Source organism: Ascaphus truei, chromosome 17, assembly GCF_040206685.1.
Source record: "Ascaphus truei isolate aAscTru1 chromosome 17, aAscTru1.hap1, whole genome shotgun sequence".
Lineage (NCBI taxonomy): Eukaryota > Metazoa > Chordata > Amphibia > Anura > Ascaphidae > Ascaphus > Ascaphus truei.
Genome location: NC_134499.1, coordinates 16,962,948 through 16,980,043, shown reverse-complemented (window position 1 = coordinate 16,980,043; position 17,096 = coordinate 16,962,948). Strand labels below are relative to the sequence as shown.

Below are 17,096 nucleotides of genomic sequence, written 5' to 3'. Positions count from 1 at the left end.
GTTTCCCTGAACTTTCATGTCTGTGGAACACCCACGAGACGCGAGTCATGGAGAAAAAGACTTGTTTTGTTGCCGTTCTACAGATAATTAAAAATGGCCTGGCTGCATATTAAAGACCAACCCTGGACAATATGGCTCTGTTTGAATGGAGCAGGAAAAGATCTGCAGATACGATTCATACTGGATCTCAGAGACACTCCACATGCAAGTTAAAAACCAGTGAATGTGAGGACCTCTTAAAAAATAAATAAATAATAAAAAAACATACAAAGGCTTCACAAATAGCATCCTATAATCATAGCAGAGCTCATGGAAATGGACTGGGGATGTGATGTAATGAGAAAGCAGAAAGGATCTGTGTTACATGTCCTTATTATGGAAAGCTTGAACCATTCACGGAGCTTCCACTTAAGGTTCCTCTGCACCATAACCCACCCTTGTATTTTTCTTGGGTAAGGGGGGGGGGGAATAAAAATAATAAATAAAAAATTTTTTTTAAAAATCAATGGACTTCGAGGTGCGAGTGTAGTAAGTATGAATAAAGAAGTCCATTGATTAAAGGAATCCTGATCGTGACCAGTGAAAGTAAAAAAACAAATCACTGATGAGAACTAGGGTGTCTGAATTAATAGCCAAGTATTTAAAAAAAAAAAGAGAAGTTACCTGAGCAGTTTGCCGTTTCCCTGAAAGCCACAGAATTTCTGCCCTGCCCGTGAGCGGATATTACAGCACATTATAACTACTTCTCCGGAGCTCAATACACAAGCTCTCCAAAGAAAACAAAGTCTTTAACATAGGCCGCTCTTTGTTTTGAAGTCTAGAATATCAAGTAGTCATTCATCCTGAACAAGGTGACCTTCAAATCAAACATGCATCAGGGCATAGAATTCCCTCCTTCCTCAATTTAACCCCTTCACCGTACGCTCTGCTCAGGAGTGTCCTGCAAAGCAGACTGCATCCCCTTTATATAATCTTACAGAAGTGAAATGCGCTGCAGCAGCTTTCAGCAGCAGATAGGTTAAAGCATTCCCAAAGCCTGAACATGTTAAGACAATGGCTGCATGTGTGCCCGTGTTACACAGTTAGGAGCTGGGTTGTTATTTGAAGTTAAGTGGAAGTTGTGACTAAGTTCCTGTCTGTATGGCCAGCTGCCATAACCCGCTGCAATCAGAACGGTCTCAAAATCAACAACCTTATCTGCTGTGCTGGGATTTCAGCATGGGGAGCAAAAAGCAGCCAGTGAGACTTGATTCAGGGATAATTTCAGTAACATGAACTAGCATATGAGCAAGAACATCTATAAAAGCCTCGATATCATTTCTATAAAAGTGCTGTTACTTGGGTAGAATACTTGACCGGCTCCCTGGATTACATACTCTTTATACTGCCAATCTCCAAGCCACTTGTAATCTGGTGATCAGTGACTAGTGCAATCAGTAACAATATCGGCTACTTTGAGACTCGCTGTGACATTACAGGACTAGTTCTGGTTTGTAGACAGCAGCTGACACCGTCACATACAGTGTAGCCCTTCTGGTTCGTCATTATAACCAACCTATAATAATGCATACCCATTAAGTTATTGCCACTTAACTAGCCAATAAAGTAAATATATGTTGCATACATTCAGTGGGATAGTTAAGGTGCTTCAGTCAGGATACCGCCCTTAAATTGAAAGACATGCGAACACACAATTAAAATCTCTCGTTTCCAAGAACGTCGACCAACACCGGCGTCAAGAAACGTCCTGGCGCTGGGTGGGGCCGCTGACGAGGGGGAAGATTCCCCTCCCCTCTCTCACCTCCCACCCCCCTTCTCCGCCCTCCCCTTTCTTTTTCTTCTTTCCTTTATCCCCTCTTTCTATTCTAACTATGGGAAAATGCAGGGCCTGCTCCTGGGGTGCATGGCCTGGGGGTGCAGTCTTTAAGACCAAGAGGAGTGAACATAGCGTCTGATTAGCCCGAGTTATATATTCTCCTTTCGACGTTCTACTCAGTACTGTATATGTCTATCTACATCAGCTTGGGTACGCGCTATGTTATGAAGTATATTTTTCCCTGTAAAACCCGAATAAAATTTTTGGGAAAAAAAAAAAAAAACCTATCTAGTTTCCTCTGCTGCACGACTGTGGGTAAGAGACAAACGCAGTCTGGAAACACAACCTGTATTCAGTCCGAGGATTTTAGGAATTGTTTTTATGGATTAAAAAAAGGTGTCGACTTAAAAGTTAATTAAAACACACATTCCACAATGGAGGTGCAACTCCGAGGACGCGTGGTTACCGCGGACAAGCCCTACCGCGATAAAAAGATATAATCCAGTGGTAATAACTCCTGGAGTATGCTTTTACCAAAACTCATATAAACCCACCAAAAATTGCACATGGAGTCAAGAGGGTTAAAATCCAACACACCCCACAGTAAATGTACACATTCATTAACCAACGAGTGCTTGATGGACCTGCAAGAAAACAGCAGTGGGGCTTAACCCCCCCTCTGCAAGAAAGAGGGGGACAGCCTGACGTGGAGCTTCTAACGACATCTTTGTTCAATCCGCCACATTCCGACAAGCCAATACATTTACAATACTGCTAATTAGGGGAGATTGCTCCGGGTTTATGGTTTAGTAACAGCTGCATACCCTCATCTGCCCTCCTCCCATCTGCATTTACTTGGTGTCTGCATTCTTCTCAGCAGCTGTGAAAGCCATATTTCATGTTAGAGATGGACGCCCCCCCCCCCCCCAAAAGGTTTTGTAAACCAGTTAATCCATGGATTGAATTACCCTCGTTTGCTCAGACACACAAAAGCAGTTAACGGGGCAATTCAACGGTGTGTACGTGTATATATAAATTAAGAAGTAGTCGCAGTTTAAGTATTCACACATCTGCTCCACAAGCACGTACCTGTTACATAGGTATCATTGCACGCAATCAAAATGTTCCATTTACATTCCATATGTGGATAAGCGTGGGGCAGAGTGAGCCAACAGTGGTTAATGCACAGGATAATGAAAATGAACACTTGGCAGTACAAAGTAATCCCGAGTATGGCTGCATAATAATTCAAATGGACCGCAGCTTCTTCTGGTTCAGAAACACGATTTCACAGAAATACTTTCAGTATGATTAGACTGGCCAACTCCAGTCCTCAAGGGCCCCCAACAGGCCAGGTATTTGGGATATCCCTCCTTCAGAAGAGGTGGCTCAGTGTCAGTCATTCTGACAGACCCCCGTGCTGAAGGAGGGATATCCTTAAAAGCCTGACTTCTTGGTGGCCCTTGAGCTTCCGCCCCTCCCCCCACATTAGCACATGTTAAAGTACAGCAGTGTGGGCACATGTGCATCCTTCCAAACAGCAGAACTTGTGAACAAGGGGCCCCAGTGCAAGAATATTTTTGTGCCCCCCCCTCCTGCCCCCCTCTCACAGGGGCAGTGCCGAGGCTACCTCGTGCTGTGGGCCCCCAAGTGCTTGTGCACCAACGGTAGTTCTACAACTCTAAAGACCACTCTACGTACACAAAAGATCCACAACCATTCAGCATGAGCCGGCGCACAGTAACAGCAGAATGGCTCCAACATCTTGTAAGGCTTCATATACACAGGAGCGGCCAACTCCAGTCCACAAGGGTCACACCAAGGTGTCAGGTTTTCAGGATATCGCTGCTTCAGCCCGGGGGGCTCAATCAGGGGCTGAGCCACCTGTACTGAAGCAGGGATACCTTTAAAACCTGACCTGTTGGTGGCCATTGAGGACTGGAGTTGGCCACGCCCGCTATAGCACAATGGCCCCGGGCCACCCGCACCTGACGAAGATGCTCAGACCCTCGAAACATTGTGCTATCTGCATCGTTCTGCAAGATAAACCGTACAAGACGCGGAAGTAATTATGGCGTCATTGCGCCAGTGGTTGCGCTGAACTTCCATTTATACTTCCCAACAGAACTAATATCCCGGGATATGAAATCCGAGACATTCCTTCTCCGCCCTCTCTAAAATATCCAGATGGACGCAAGCTCCCCCATCTGTCCAGTCTCACTCAATCACCTAAAGCAGGGGAGCGCACACATTTAGTGCTGCGCCCCCCGTCTCCCCCCCCCCCGTCTCTCGCGCCTACCTTCATCCTCGTCAGATGACGCCACGGGGTCATGTAACGTCTCGTGACCCGCGACATCATTTGACCTGTGTGACGTCACATGGCGACGCGGCGTTGCCATGGCTACACGGCACAGAGCGGCTGAATCCTGGTAAGTAAACAGTTGCAGGGGCCTCACGCGATCCCCTCTGCAACTGCCCGGGCCCCCCAGCAAAATCTCCCGCCTCCCACTTTGCGCACCGCTGACCTAAGGTTTTCAATAGTATACATCACTAATTCTCAAACATCTCAACCGAGACCACTGACATCAGGAATAAGGCTTAAAATCAACTAATTTTCTTTCATATAGGATTTTGATTAGTTTCCCCCCAAAACCTGGTCTACTGAAGGCCCTGAAGAGATAGTACAACAAAGTGATACTGTACATCAGGGGTGGGGAACGTCAGATGATTCTCCAGCAGTTCCACCCTACACGATCCCCCCAGCAGCAACAGCAACTACCAGAGGTAGGGGGCGGGGTTCTGTGTGCCTACATGCCTGCCGTGTGCCTGCCTGTCTGTGTCTGTATGGCCTGCGAATGATGTTATAAATATTCAAATGGCCCTTGGCAGAAAAAAGGTTCCCCACCCCTGCTGTACATCAAGAACAATAACTTAAACAATTAGAATAAATCCCCTTCAGTACCAAAAACCCCAACATAAACTGCTGTTCCACACTGCTCCCAGTATCATTTAAGGACCAAAAGATGAAGGCCGTGTGGTTTAAAAAAGGCCATCTTTGAAGAGCCCCACACAAAAAGCAAATATTAGGCTGAATACAGGTGTTGGGGTTTCAAGTCTTTTTTTTTTGTTTTTTTTAAAGAAGGACGATAATTGCCAGGGTTAGACGTGTACAGAAATAGTCTCTGCTGAATGTTCATTCCCAGGTTTATGTACCAAACGTCACATTTAAAACCAGAACCCAAACATTGAAACCTTTGCACGGTTGCAGCTTTGCCGCCGGATAGATGTTAAGGAGTTGTACGTTCTCACCTTGATCGTTTCTCCGCTGGAGGCGATTAGATCTGTTGGGATATTGATTCTGAAGGGTCTGCCAACCACAGCGGAGCTGTCCGGGATTCCCATCATGGGCGCCACAGTCTCCCTGACCTCTGGGAACAACGAATGCATCGAGGCTTCCAGCTGATTGTCCCAGTCCCGAAGGACTTCCGTGGGGTCGCTTGGCCAGAATGACCAAGCAGAGGAGGCCATCAGCAGCACCACCAAAGTCCTCAACAGCAGAGGAGAAAGTGCAACACACCCAACATTCATTTTGGCGGCGTCACACACCACAGCAACACAACTAAATATGTATGACGCAGCTGTGCAAGTCTTACTGGACACTCCGTTTCTTCATTAGCGACATCCTGGTGGGAAACAGAAGAGAATCTTAGTATTAATCTCACATCGGTTTTGGACAACAAATACAAATTAACGGATTTGCGAACATGCAAGAAAGGGGTTTTTCAGTAAAAGGTACAAAAGCAACAAGTAAAAACGCTACAAGATAGAAAAAATAAAGTCCATGTTGCAAGCAATTTTATTCAGCAAAACATCACATGAACGATAAAACATTAGTAATGTTCTCCGAAACTGAACACAGCATGTACAGTACTTGGCTTTAATTTCCTTCAGTGGCATCCGTCAGAAACTAAGGTCAAGTGACTTCTGCCAATGAACGCTCATGTGGTATAGAGCGCACTCCTGGTCTGGCCAGTTGTGGCAGGACCTGTATTCGCCGTATCAGAGGGGGAATTTGTGTATGGCAGCACTGCATCTCTGTGGGTGTGGGTGTAATCTAAGGCCGCGTCCATAGTATGAGCTACGGCACGAGCGACTAAAACAAGAGGCAGGATGGCAATGCGCATGGCCATAGAGCGCACGAGAGCGACGGCGCTAGCGATACCAAGACAAAATTATTGTTTTTTGCTGCGCGACGGCCGGGTCACGTGTGCCGTTCAGCCAATGGGGGTGGCCCCTAACGCGACGTCACAGGAACGCCCTCACCACACCCATAGCGCAAACCTACAGACCACAGATCGCTTCTAATACAGGCGCGCGTGACATTATGCGCACGACTCTACTATATCCGGGGTCCGGCTTCTGAATCCCAAATCGTGTGTTATGAAAAAGAAGGGGTCCCACAATGAAATATGCAAGAAATAGAAATACATGGTCACAGGACTGGATTTTCCCCAAGTTGCAAGTAGTTCCAGGTCATTTGTCAATACATAATAATCCTCCTGACTTTACTATGGATTTATTATAACAAAAAGTACCCACAGAGGGGGGAGGAGGGGGGGGGGAAAGTCCCTTACTCTGTGACAACCGCTAAACCACCGCGATTGCTATAGAAATAGCTATAATGGGGTGTAAATGCCCAATAGATGACATTTATGTTCTATATATTCATTTTTATACCATGTTTCTGAAGGCCACCCACCATACACCCGATAAAAATGTGCACTTACAAAAACCGCACACACCACCAGAATGCAGGAAACGGCAAAGTGGAAGAGATACAGTAACACAGGATACGCCCCACAAGCAGCCAGTGGCTATAAAAAGGTAAGTGATGCACAGCAATGTAACATGATCAGGGACATTTAGTTTGTATTATTAGAAAGTCTCTTTGGGTGCAGTTCCCGTAACCGTGTTTATAACCAGGGCAGCAACGGGACAGAGCACAGTGCGCTTGCTAAGACAACAAACCTGACCATCTCACGTTTCATTCCCAAACAGAATGTGAGCGACAGGTACAGAAGAAACAAACTGGGGATGATGTGATGTCCCACACTGACGGGCCTTTCCCAGGGGATAAGACCGTACCTTTCAGATCTCTTAATAGCATTCAACAGCAGCAAGAACTAGACAAGGGAACAGACAACCGAGAAAGCTCCTGGGACAGGATGGGCTAATAAAACTGCAATGTGATAGCTCTGCATAGAACAGTTTTACTGTCCCTGCTAAACATCACAGTAGTCTGGAAACATGCGTCCAGACTTAGCTCTGCAGGGTAAGAACTTGACTCCGCACGCTTCCATTAATATCTGTAAACGTACCACGTCTTGGCTGTGTACAAGCCTGTTTAATTTAGAAAGGTGCTGAACACAGATGAAGTAGAACAGGCATGTAGATACACACTCACCAAACGGACATTGTAATCACTACGGAACAGGACGGATTTGTGGCTGAAATACTCTGCTACACTAAGCACAAAGTTGTCACCAAGTGCAATAATACACATTAAAGCAGGGATGGCCGAAAATATAAAATACTTAAGAGCCAGCTAGGATTTTTCAGAGCCCGCGTTTTGTTAGGCATTGGGGGCGGGGGGGAGGGGCGTTCCGGATGCCCTACCAGTTATCAGCTGTGTGTTATGGTAGTGGAAATGGTGGTGAGTGCATATGGTGGAGTATGTCTCACTTTTTTGCATCAGCGGTGTGTCACACGCACACCGATCTCCACTAGCTCTGCACCCAGCGAGACACCCATCCTCTAACAAGCCCAGTCCCCAGCGCGTCTACTTGCTGCTCTCCACTCCCCTGCATGGAGTTGCACAGCGGTGACGACCTGTCCTCAGGTCAGCCATCGCTGCGCAGGCAGGCACACACGGGACTTTTCCATCCCTACATTAAAGTTAATTACATAATATCCTAGTATAGCAAGAATATTTAAGGTTCTGCTTTTCAACTGCCTAAAAATAAAGTTTCTCCACCCGCACTAATTACCTTGGGATAGAAATATTCTTCCTTCCAAACCGGCTGTCACAGCGCGCGTTAAGGAGAAACAGGTGAGCTTTTGAAAGATCTGCACACTAGAATTTCATCTCGGCAGAACCTTAATGCTGATCCTCTAAAAAGGTATCGCAATTTACAACACTGCTGCGTTTCCGGAAGTCTGATACAGCTAGTAGAAGTCGCATCGTTCCTTATGCTCTCGTCTGCCCCCATCCTCGTGAATATATCAAATTCCCCAATTGGGCAGGTAACAAATGTATGTGTCGCATCAACATTTAGCCGGGCCCAAGCAGGGGAGGTGCCACGGAACGATACCCCTGCAGGGCTCCAAAAACAGGACTGGGGAAGCAGCAATACCGTGCGATGCTTTATTACACGAGTCACCAACTCTACTCCAAGGGCCGCCAACAGGTCAGATTTTCAGGACATCCCTGCTTCAGCACAGGTGGCTCAACCAAAGACTGCACCACCTGTGCTGAAGCAGGGATATCCTGAATACCCGACGGCAGCCCTTGAGGGCTGGAGTTGGCCTCTCCTGCTTTATTGTGATTATACAAAAATCAGGAAACCACAACCGTCATCATACTGTGCTCATAGCACCAATACTTAAACACCGACACGGTGTGCCAATCCTGTGTACGGATACTCCCTCACACCAGCACTACGTAAAACAGCACAGGCAACAGGCAGTTAACACAGGCAACATGGAAAAGACAACTTTTATATTTTATATATAGAAAGCCTAAAAGGAAGTTCGCTTATTAGTTTTGAACGGCAAGATACAAATAACTCGGAAAATCTGTCTATAAAATAAACAAATAATGCATTAAACACAGCTTGTGCATGCCCCCCCCCCCCCCCCAATCACCACATACAACATTGGAACGTTATATTTAGAACCCAGCAGATTATAATGCACCTTTGGAGAGAAACTTGAGGTCAAAGGCTATTTGAAGGTTTCTCCAGTAATTTCAAGCAGGAGCGGGGACGCCTGTGCCTTTAATTGGATTTCACAGACGAAGACATAAAATGAGGATTAATTTGGAAACCCCCGTCCCTCACACCATCTCAGAAGCATGTACACCTTTATTGCTGCAGACAGCAAGATAAACCCAAACACGTACTTAGTCCTAAAGGTAATTGCATCTTGTTCAAATAAACCACTAACCAACGCAGATTGCCGGAGCACTGGACCTTAATTGCAGTGTATAGGAGCATTATCTACAGGAAAAAGCATACTTCCTGCGGGGAGAAATGTCCAGATTTATGTCTGTCTGCATTAGGGAACACATAACTCTGTGCTGGTTGTGTGTGTAAAACTAGCACTACTCAACGTGACAGAAGCAGGTGCATCTTACATGCCTGCAATATGAGATCAGGCCCCGTGGAAATAATTCCAGCCCCGTTTGGGAGCCAGGATCATCCCAGCGGCAAGGGACGGTGCCTTACAAAGTTTGACAAAAACCAGCTGGCAGATTTATTTGAACGGGAGTTCAAATAATTGGATTTTAAGCACAGAAATATAGAATAGGATGGCAGTGACTGCACTGGCTATGGAGAAAAAGCACCTTCATCGTAAATTGTGATAACTTACTGAACAAAAACCAAAACCACGTTCAATATCTCACTACAGATAGGTCCCTTCTTAAATATGTCCTAAAAACAGGTGCAACGGTCTGTTATCAGTTTTACTTAAAAGCACAACAATTCAATGAGAGTGCAGATGGGTCTTTAAAACAGCATGAAAGGTTTATATATTTTTAAACCTACCACACTCGACGAAACGTAAATGTAAGTGGGATAAGAGTATTTGGGTTGGTTTATGGTACTATCACATTGGAGTTCTCTACAAAGCAGAGTATCTCTCTCTTTATATCGTGACACGCAGTAACGTTGCAGAAGACTATTACAACTTGCAAAAAGAAAAAGTCAGGCACGTCAGACTTGCGATTTCCTCCGAGAGGGGGATTTTGCCAGCAAAAAAACCCCACGGAGAAACCAAGTAATCCAACCCAAGAGAAGTCTGCTGAACAGAATCTACACCTCGCCTATAATCTAATACCGGAGAGATGTATTCCCAGGTAATGTTTCTGACACTGTACTGGATATAGTACTCACTATATTTAAGTTTGCTTTACACGGGCTCGTCTTAGAGCTAAGTTTGTATAGCAGCAGAAAATACAGCTCTGTAACTAAAAATCACAGCATGGAGACCTGGCTGCCGGAGCAAACAGAAAAACGGAGTTACACCTTTACATGGACTTATATTTAATTGTAATATTTTGTCACTTTTTAAAGTAATTTCTCCAGGTTTAAGTCTTATTACATTTTGTGGCTAATATGCAAAACTCGTTCCAATCCCTTCACTAAAACGGCATTGTATAGAAGCGCCAGTATACAGCAAAGCGTCAAAACAAACATCCTTGTGAGCACAGCAAGCTATTTACTTTCCAAGCCAGGGTGGCCGACTCCAGTCCTCAAGGGCCACCAACCGGTCAGATTTTGAGGATATCCATGCTTCAGTACAGGTGGCTCAGTCTTTGACAGCCACCTGTGCTGAAGCAGGGATCTCCTGAAAACCAGAACTGTTGAGGAGGGCTAACAAAGTACCCATACAGGTTAGAGATCAGTCCAGATGTGTTACTATCTGCTAGACAAAGTGACTCAAACCTAGTTAGCAATTTGGGGGGTCAGATTTTGTTATAAAAGGCTTTCAATTGAAGGTATTGAGGAACTGATTGTTTGGGATTACCTTTTCCTTGTGGAAATATTCAAAGGGTCTGGGAAATCCCTCTGTGCCTACATCTTTTGATCTTGTGACACCTGCTGTTTTCCAGTCTATAAACCTATAACGGCCTATTCCTGGACTAAATTCTGGGTTGTCATATAGTGGAGTCATAAGTGTATTACGTGTTGTAAGGAGGTGTCGAATCGCTACGGAGTCCCATAATTTGAGTGTGTGGGCTATAATTTGGCTGGATTTGAATATTTCGGGTCTCTTTCTCACTGGGGACCACAGAAGATTACTTAATTCAACTGGGGCAACTGAATCCGTTTCCAAAGATACCCAGCGTCTGTGGACTGGATTAGAGTGCCATAGTATTAGTTGGCTTGTCTGGGCTGCCTTGTAGTAGGACATAAGGCATGGTAGTCCCAGCCCTCCTGTCTTGTTTGGTATATTTAAAATTTTCTTCCCAATTCTTGGTGTTTTATTTTTCCAGATAAATTTGTTTATAATAGACTGTAGAGTCTTAAATTCCTCTAATACCAATGGGATGGGTAGAGTTTGGAAAAGATACAGGAGACGGGGCAAGATGTTCATTTTTATACTATGTATTCTGCCTATCCATGACATAGCGTGGCCGGACCACGACTCAATATCAGATTTAATAGCTCTCAGGACCTTTGGGTAATTCTCCCTATAGAGAGTACTATAGTCTTTTGTGATAAATATTCCTAGGTATTTGATCGCCTCCTCCTCATATGAATCAAAAACTGAAATATATGATACAATGGGAAGGTGACCTGGGGGAGGAACTAGACATGGAAGACTGGAATGATATTTTTCAGACGGTTGCTAAATCTTCAATGTGTATCACAATCAGAGAAAATGCCTATAAAGTTATGATGAGGTGGTACTTAACCCCCACGAAACTAGCTAAATTCATCCCAGAGTACCCAACAATATGTCCGAAGGGAGGTGGAGTACAAGCCACATTTATACATATGTGGTGGACTCATATCAGCTTATTGGCTGGAAATCAAAATGTGGTCACAAAGGTTTTTCGGGTTGGATCTACCAATGGATCCCTGGTTATTTCTATTTAACAAACCATATTACCTCCTCACGAGACATGAAAATTAATTACTGTGCCACATATCTTCAGCCGCAAGACGCAAATTAGCGGCAGTATGGAAACAAACCACTTTTCCCTCAATCCCTAAAATTAAAAATAAAATCTGGCAGATTTGCTGCATGGAAAAATTGGTTAGTATTAATAACGACACCTGCGCAGATTTTCCAGAAGGTGTGGTTACCTTGGATTTTGGGTGATGGTCAACCAGAAATTAATACCCACTTAATTTTGCTGTAAAAAAATGTTATTTATATTAACTGTGTGATTGATTATAAGATGATTTGTTAGGTAAAATTCTAAATTAATGTGTTCTTTCTCCCATCTCTATTTTTTGTACCCTTTCCCCCCCCCCCCCCTCCATCTTTTATTTTCTCCATTTCCCCCCGCTCCCTAAAAAAATTTTAATAAAAAATTAAGTTTAAAAAAAAAAGAAAAAAAGCTGTGTGCGCTGTGCACGCGCATAGTAAGTGAAACTTCTTTGACTTTTGCCACAGAAATTGTATTTGTATTGTATCAGTCAGTGGGTGTGGGGGTGTGGGTGGTTCAGTCAGTGGGTGTGGGGGTGTGGGTGGGTCAGTCAGTGGGTGTGGGTGGGTCCGTCAGCGGGTGTGTGTCTGTGCCGCGCGGATTGCGCCCGGGTTTGCGCCGTGTGCCAGTGGAGGGCTGAATGGCGCCGCTGCCAATGGGCGTTAGGAGCGTGTGGGTGGAAACGACGCCGCTGCCAGCCGCTTCTGCGCATGTGTGGCGTCCGTCAGCGGCGCCATCACAACTGCGCATGCGCGGCATGGCAGCGGTCGTGGAACCGTGGAACAGTTAGGCGGGCCGTTAGGAGCAGCGGCGGCTATTGCCGCCGCATATGTCAGCAGCCAGGTGTATGTGTGGGGGTGGGGCGGCGATTAGGAGCGGCGCCGGCGGCGACAGGGGACATTTCGTCCCCATCTATCCAGTTTTGTCCTATCAGGACTAGGTGCCACGAAAGAAGTTTCACTTAAAAAAACAAAAAACAAACACACCAGAACTGTTGGTAGTCCTGAGGAAAACAATATTTTCACTATGGTCCCCCAAACACATTCCAGGTACGAAGCTGCAGCAATATTTGTACACTCCACAGGGAGGGGGGGGGGGGTGAGGAGGAGGAGGAGAGAAATCCATCCTTTTCTCTTATTACCCTGATTAGATTTCAGTGGCCCCGCGGCGTAGGGGAGCTACGAATGTGTACAGAAGTCACCATTACAAAAGTAACAACTCTTACAGGACATTAGTAAGGCTTGGAGTCCATGTCGTTTTAAAAGGGAAAAAAAAAACAATATTGTCTTCTAAGTGGCGGCGGTGTTGGATTTAAAGCAGCAAGCCTTCTTTCATTGAAATACTTGAAAAGCCCCAGAGATATTCATCGTTTTCAAAATAGGAATACCAATTATATAATAATAATAATAAATGTTTCTTCTTGTATAGCGCTGCTAGTTTTACGTAGCGCTTTACAGAGACATTTTTGGCAGACACAGGTCCTTGCCCCGTGGAGCTTACAATCTATGTTTTTTTGGTGCCTGAGGCACAGGGAGATAAAGTGACTTGTGCCCAAGGTCACAAGGAGCCGACACCGGGAATTGAACCAGGCTCCCCTGCTTCAAACTCAGTGCCAGTGCGTGCCTTTACTCCCTGAGCCGCTCCTCCTTTGTTGTAATGTTTTCGGACACTGCAGATTTCTATTGGCCTCCAAGGATCAAACCCACCTGGACAAAGAGCAGTGATCTCAGAAACCAGAGAGTCTCTGGAGAAGACCCCCTCCTCATCCCTCAGGTAAAACAGTAAATAATCAAGCAGAGTGGATTGCTGCTTTAAGGAAATTCTAAAACTGGGTCAATCCCCCTAGTATTATTACCACCATCACCACCGGATACACTGTAAAGGCCAACTTTCAATATCTCATTTGCCCCAGTCAACAGAACAGGCTCATGTACAGGTGATGGAGTGGAAGGTATTAGACACCTGGTGGTGAGCTGCCCAGAGACTGTAGGATGGGTCTCAGTTTGTTTGCTATTTTTATTGTGGCTTTTACAGCTTGCAGAAAACATTCACAAAAGCATCAACAGATGATGCATATATGCCGAAGTCGACGGATTAAAAATCAAACGTAGCACCTCCTCCCCCTGATCGATCAACCATTGATCTGCTCATGTGTGTGGTTTAGAGGGGACACTGACATTTTTACTATCCAGTGTGCTGGCAATCAATATGCAGAACATGTAACAGGCTGCAGCCATCACGCTGCACAAACTCTGCACAAGTGCCAACAGCTCCACGGGCTGCACAACCCTTCTAAAAGGCTCATCTTTAACACGCATGGCTGAGGGAGGGGAGCAGTGAGTGTGAGTGGGCCTCAATTGGTTACCTTTAACAAGCCAGCCAGAGGGAGGGAGCAGTGAGAGAGAGGGGGGGGGTCGTCTCATTGGCAAATTAGCAGTTCAACTGTTTTTGCATTGTGACTTTTCTACTGTTTCCTGGGGATATGTGAAAATGAGATGTCTCGGTACATATTTGCTGGTAAACTATGATATAAAGATTCTGGCCCAAAGCTCACAGTTCCCACCTGCTGCTCACCTCCTCCAGGTTTTTTTTTTTCTAGGACAGTATAATGCAGCCGTCTCTCTGAAGCGTTCGCATGTTCTCAGAGAAGACAGAATAAAGCAATCAAAACGGAGTACCAATTGGAGCTCATTTCCAAAATGCAATCTGTGCCGCTTTCTTTTACACTAGCTTACTTAAGGACACTGAACAGATGCTGCTTTATAGAAGCTGCCTGGCAAGAGCACATTTCCAAGCAAAAGAATTCAAGAGAACGGGCAAAGGGGCTTCTCAAAATCGCCCAAGCTCAACAGGGCAGAAATCAACGTCTAGGCAGCAACAACCTTAATGTTAGAGGGTGGCGTGAGAACTTCTGTACTTGGTCTAAAAGGTCTACTTTCGACACTAGATTGAAAGTTGGGTATCGTGGGTCCGTTTCACACTACACTCAAAATGAACAAAACCAAGGTATACACTGTCTATTGTATCTACCACACCTCACTATGTCCATGCTGAAATGAAATGCAATACTAACCAATTTAGCTCCAACAGGACAGGGGTTGATGTAGGGCAACTTGTAATTGAACTAAAAGCTCTATAAAAGGTTGCTGACCCAAAACATAACAAAACTGCAACCCAAGTAAGGACAATTACGGTTTGTTTTAGCACATTATTGGCTAATGGACATTTTTCACAACTATACCAAATGTGTGTAAATAGAGGGGGGGGAAAAGTAACAATTAATTTGGACGTCTTCTGCACACTACAAGAAAAACTTTAACAGAATTGTGGAAGAAACCAGAGAGTGTGCATTAGGCTACGGCCCCAGAGCCTCCGCTGCACGCGCCTGCGTGGCGATGCATGGCGGCGCGTGCAGCCGATTCCCCGGTCTCCAGTGAGCTGCAGAGGGAAAGACAGGGGGGGGCATGGCAGGGGGCGCAGCCATGACGTCACCAGGCAGGTTCGCCCTCATTGGCTGAACCGCCGGGGGCGTGGCCCAGCGCTCCGTCGCGAGTCCTGCTCTCAAATTCTGAGCAGGAGAAACTCTTGGCGCAGTGCAGCGGCCCCCTCCTTGCAGCGGGCCCGGCCCCAATGAGGGGAGGGCTCTTGTGCCTGCAGCGTACGCCACAGCGGGCGCTGCAGTAGCCAGCAGAGACCTGGCCTTACTGATGTTAATTTTTGCGTTTAAATAAAACTTGGAGGTAAAATTACAATTACACAAAATCCAAAATGTATTGTGTGATCATTTTGGGAAACCAACCAACAAGATTGAGAAAATTTGAACAGAAAGCTTGGTCAATCTTAGGGCTGGGACCCGCTGCGCTCGGCGGTGCGGGCGGCCGCGCGAGCATTCCCCACCAGCAGGGGAATCCTCCCGAGCCGGTCCCGGTCCCCCCTGGCTGCACAGCTCACTACACGCTGTGACACGTCAGCCGCTAGGGGATTCAAGAAAATTGTAATCCCAAGCGTCAATGCGTCACGTGGTGTGGCTGTGAGCCAATGAGGGGAGGCTTCGGGAGGAGGGGAGGCTTCGGGGAGCGGGGAGGAGAGTGTGGAGGGAAAGCAGCGTGAGTGCCTGTCTGTCTGCCTGTGTGTGTGTGTGTATGTATGTGTGTGTCGGAGTGCCTATCTGTGTGTGTGTGTGTATATATGTGAGTGCGTGAGTGCCTGTCTGTGTGTGCCTGAGTGTGTGTGCCTGAGTGTGTGTGCCTGAGTGTGTGTGCCTGAGTGTGTGTGCCTGAGTGTGTGTGCCTGAGTGTGTGTGCCTGAGTGTGTGTGCCTGAGTGTGTGTGCCTGAGTGTGTGTGCCTGAGTGTCAGCGTGTGAGTAGGGCAGCCCGCAGCAGCTCTCTCCTGCAGCCTGGGACCCCGTGGAGGGGGGGGAGGGATGTGTGTAGCGGGTCCCTCCGCTTAAACCACGCCCCTCCCTCCCACTCCAGCCCCCGCTCCCTACAGACCGCATATCGCGGTCTGTGTCTGTCAGCGCCACGCCTGTCTGCAGTGCGGGCGTGCTGACTGAGGGAGTGGGGCCTTGGCCTTATCTGTTTCAGTTTACTAACTGACCCCTTATTAAAGTGCAATGGAAGCCCTTCTACACGGTCCTGCAATGAGTTACTACAGGAAGTACAATTCATGGAGAGAGATTACAACATATTATATGCAAAGAACATAACACTAACAGCCTGGGGTTAATTGCACTGTAAACCCTTGGCTTATAACTTCATTAATATCACCTTTGTGAAGGATTCTGCTATTCAAAGCTCTTCTGTAATAAAAGGAGGTTTAAGTGATAAGAACGTGGCCTTATTATTAGAAGGGGGGAAATATATATATATATATAGTAATAAATAAGATTACATCTGCAGTTTCTTCCCCCCAAGACCAAAATCTAATTTTAAGCACCATAACCTTGAAAAAAAAAAAAAAAAGTTACCTGCAGATAACGTAATAAAGTAGGAATGCAAGATGGATTTTAGAACGGCTGCAACAAAGTACACTGGATATATTAATACTGAACTCCGAGAGCCGGTCTTGGCTGATCTTATAATAGTACTCTGACATCATTACGCAGCCATGCTTCATACAGCTAACAGGGCCTGTACTCTTACCTTTTTGGGCCTTAAAAATAAAGATACATTCTTGGTTAAAAGCCTACATGAAACCCAGTCCAGTCTGTTAGCTAATTACACAGAACGAGTAGTGCTCATTCCAGCCAACCATACTGAAGATGCACTTACTCATTTTAACATGGCAACTTTTTTGTTTTGCTATTTATTTTAAACAAGAGAGAAAGTGGTAGGCTT

The 17,096-nt window shown here is 45.9% G+C and overlaps 1 protein-coding gene across 3 annotated transcripts in view; it reads right to left on the bottom strand.

The window, feature by feature from the left end:
* Positions 1–17,096, bottom strand: part of DAG1 (dystroglycan 1) — a 97,596-nt gene that overhangs the window by 11,138 nt on the left and 69,362 nt on the right. For all 3 annotated transcript variants that reach the window (XM_075574064.1, XM_075574065.1, XM_075574063.1), the window contains one exon: positions 5,126–5,499. In XM_075574064.1, the coding sequence (XP_075430179.1) occupies positions 5,126–5,404 (279 nt within the window). In that variant the 5' untranslated portion in view covers positions 5,405–5,499. The remainder of the gene's footprint in view (positions 1–5,125; positions 5,500–17,096) is intronic.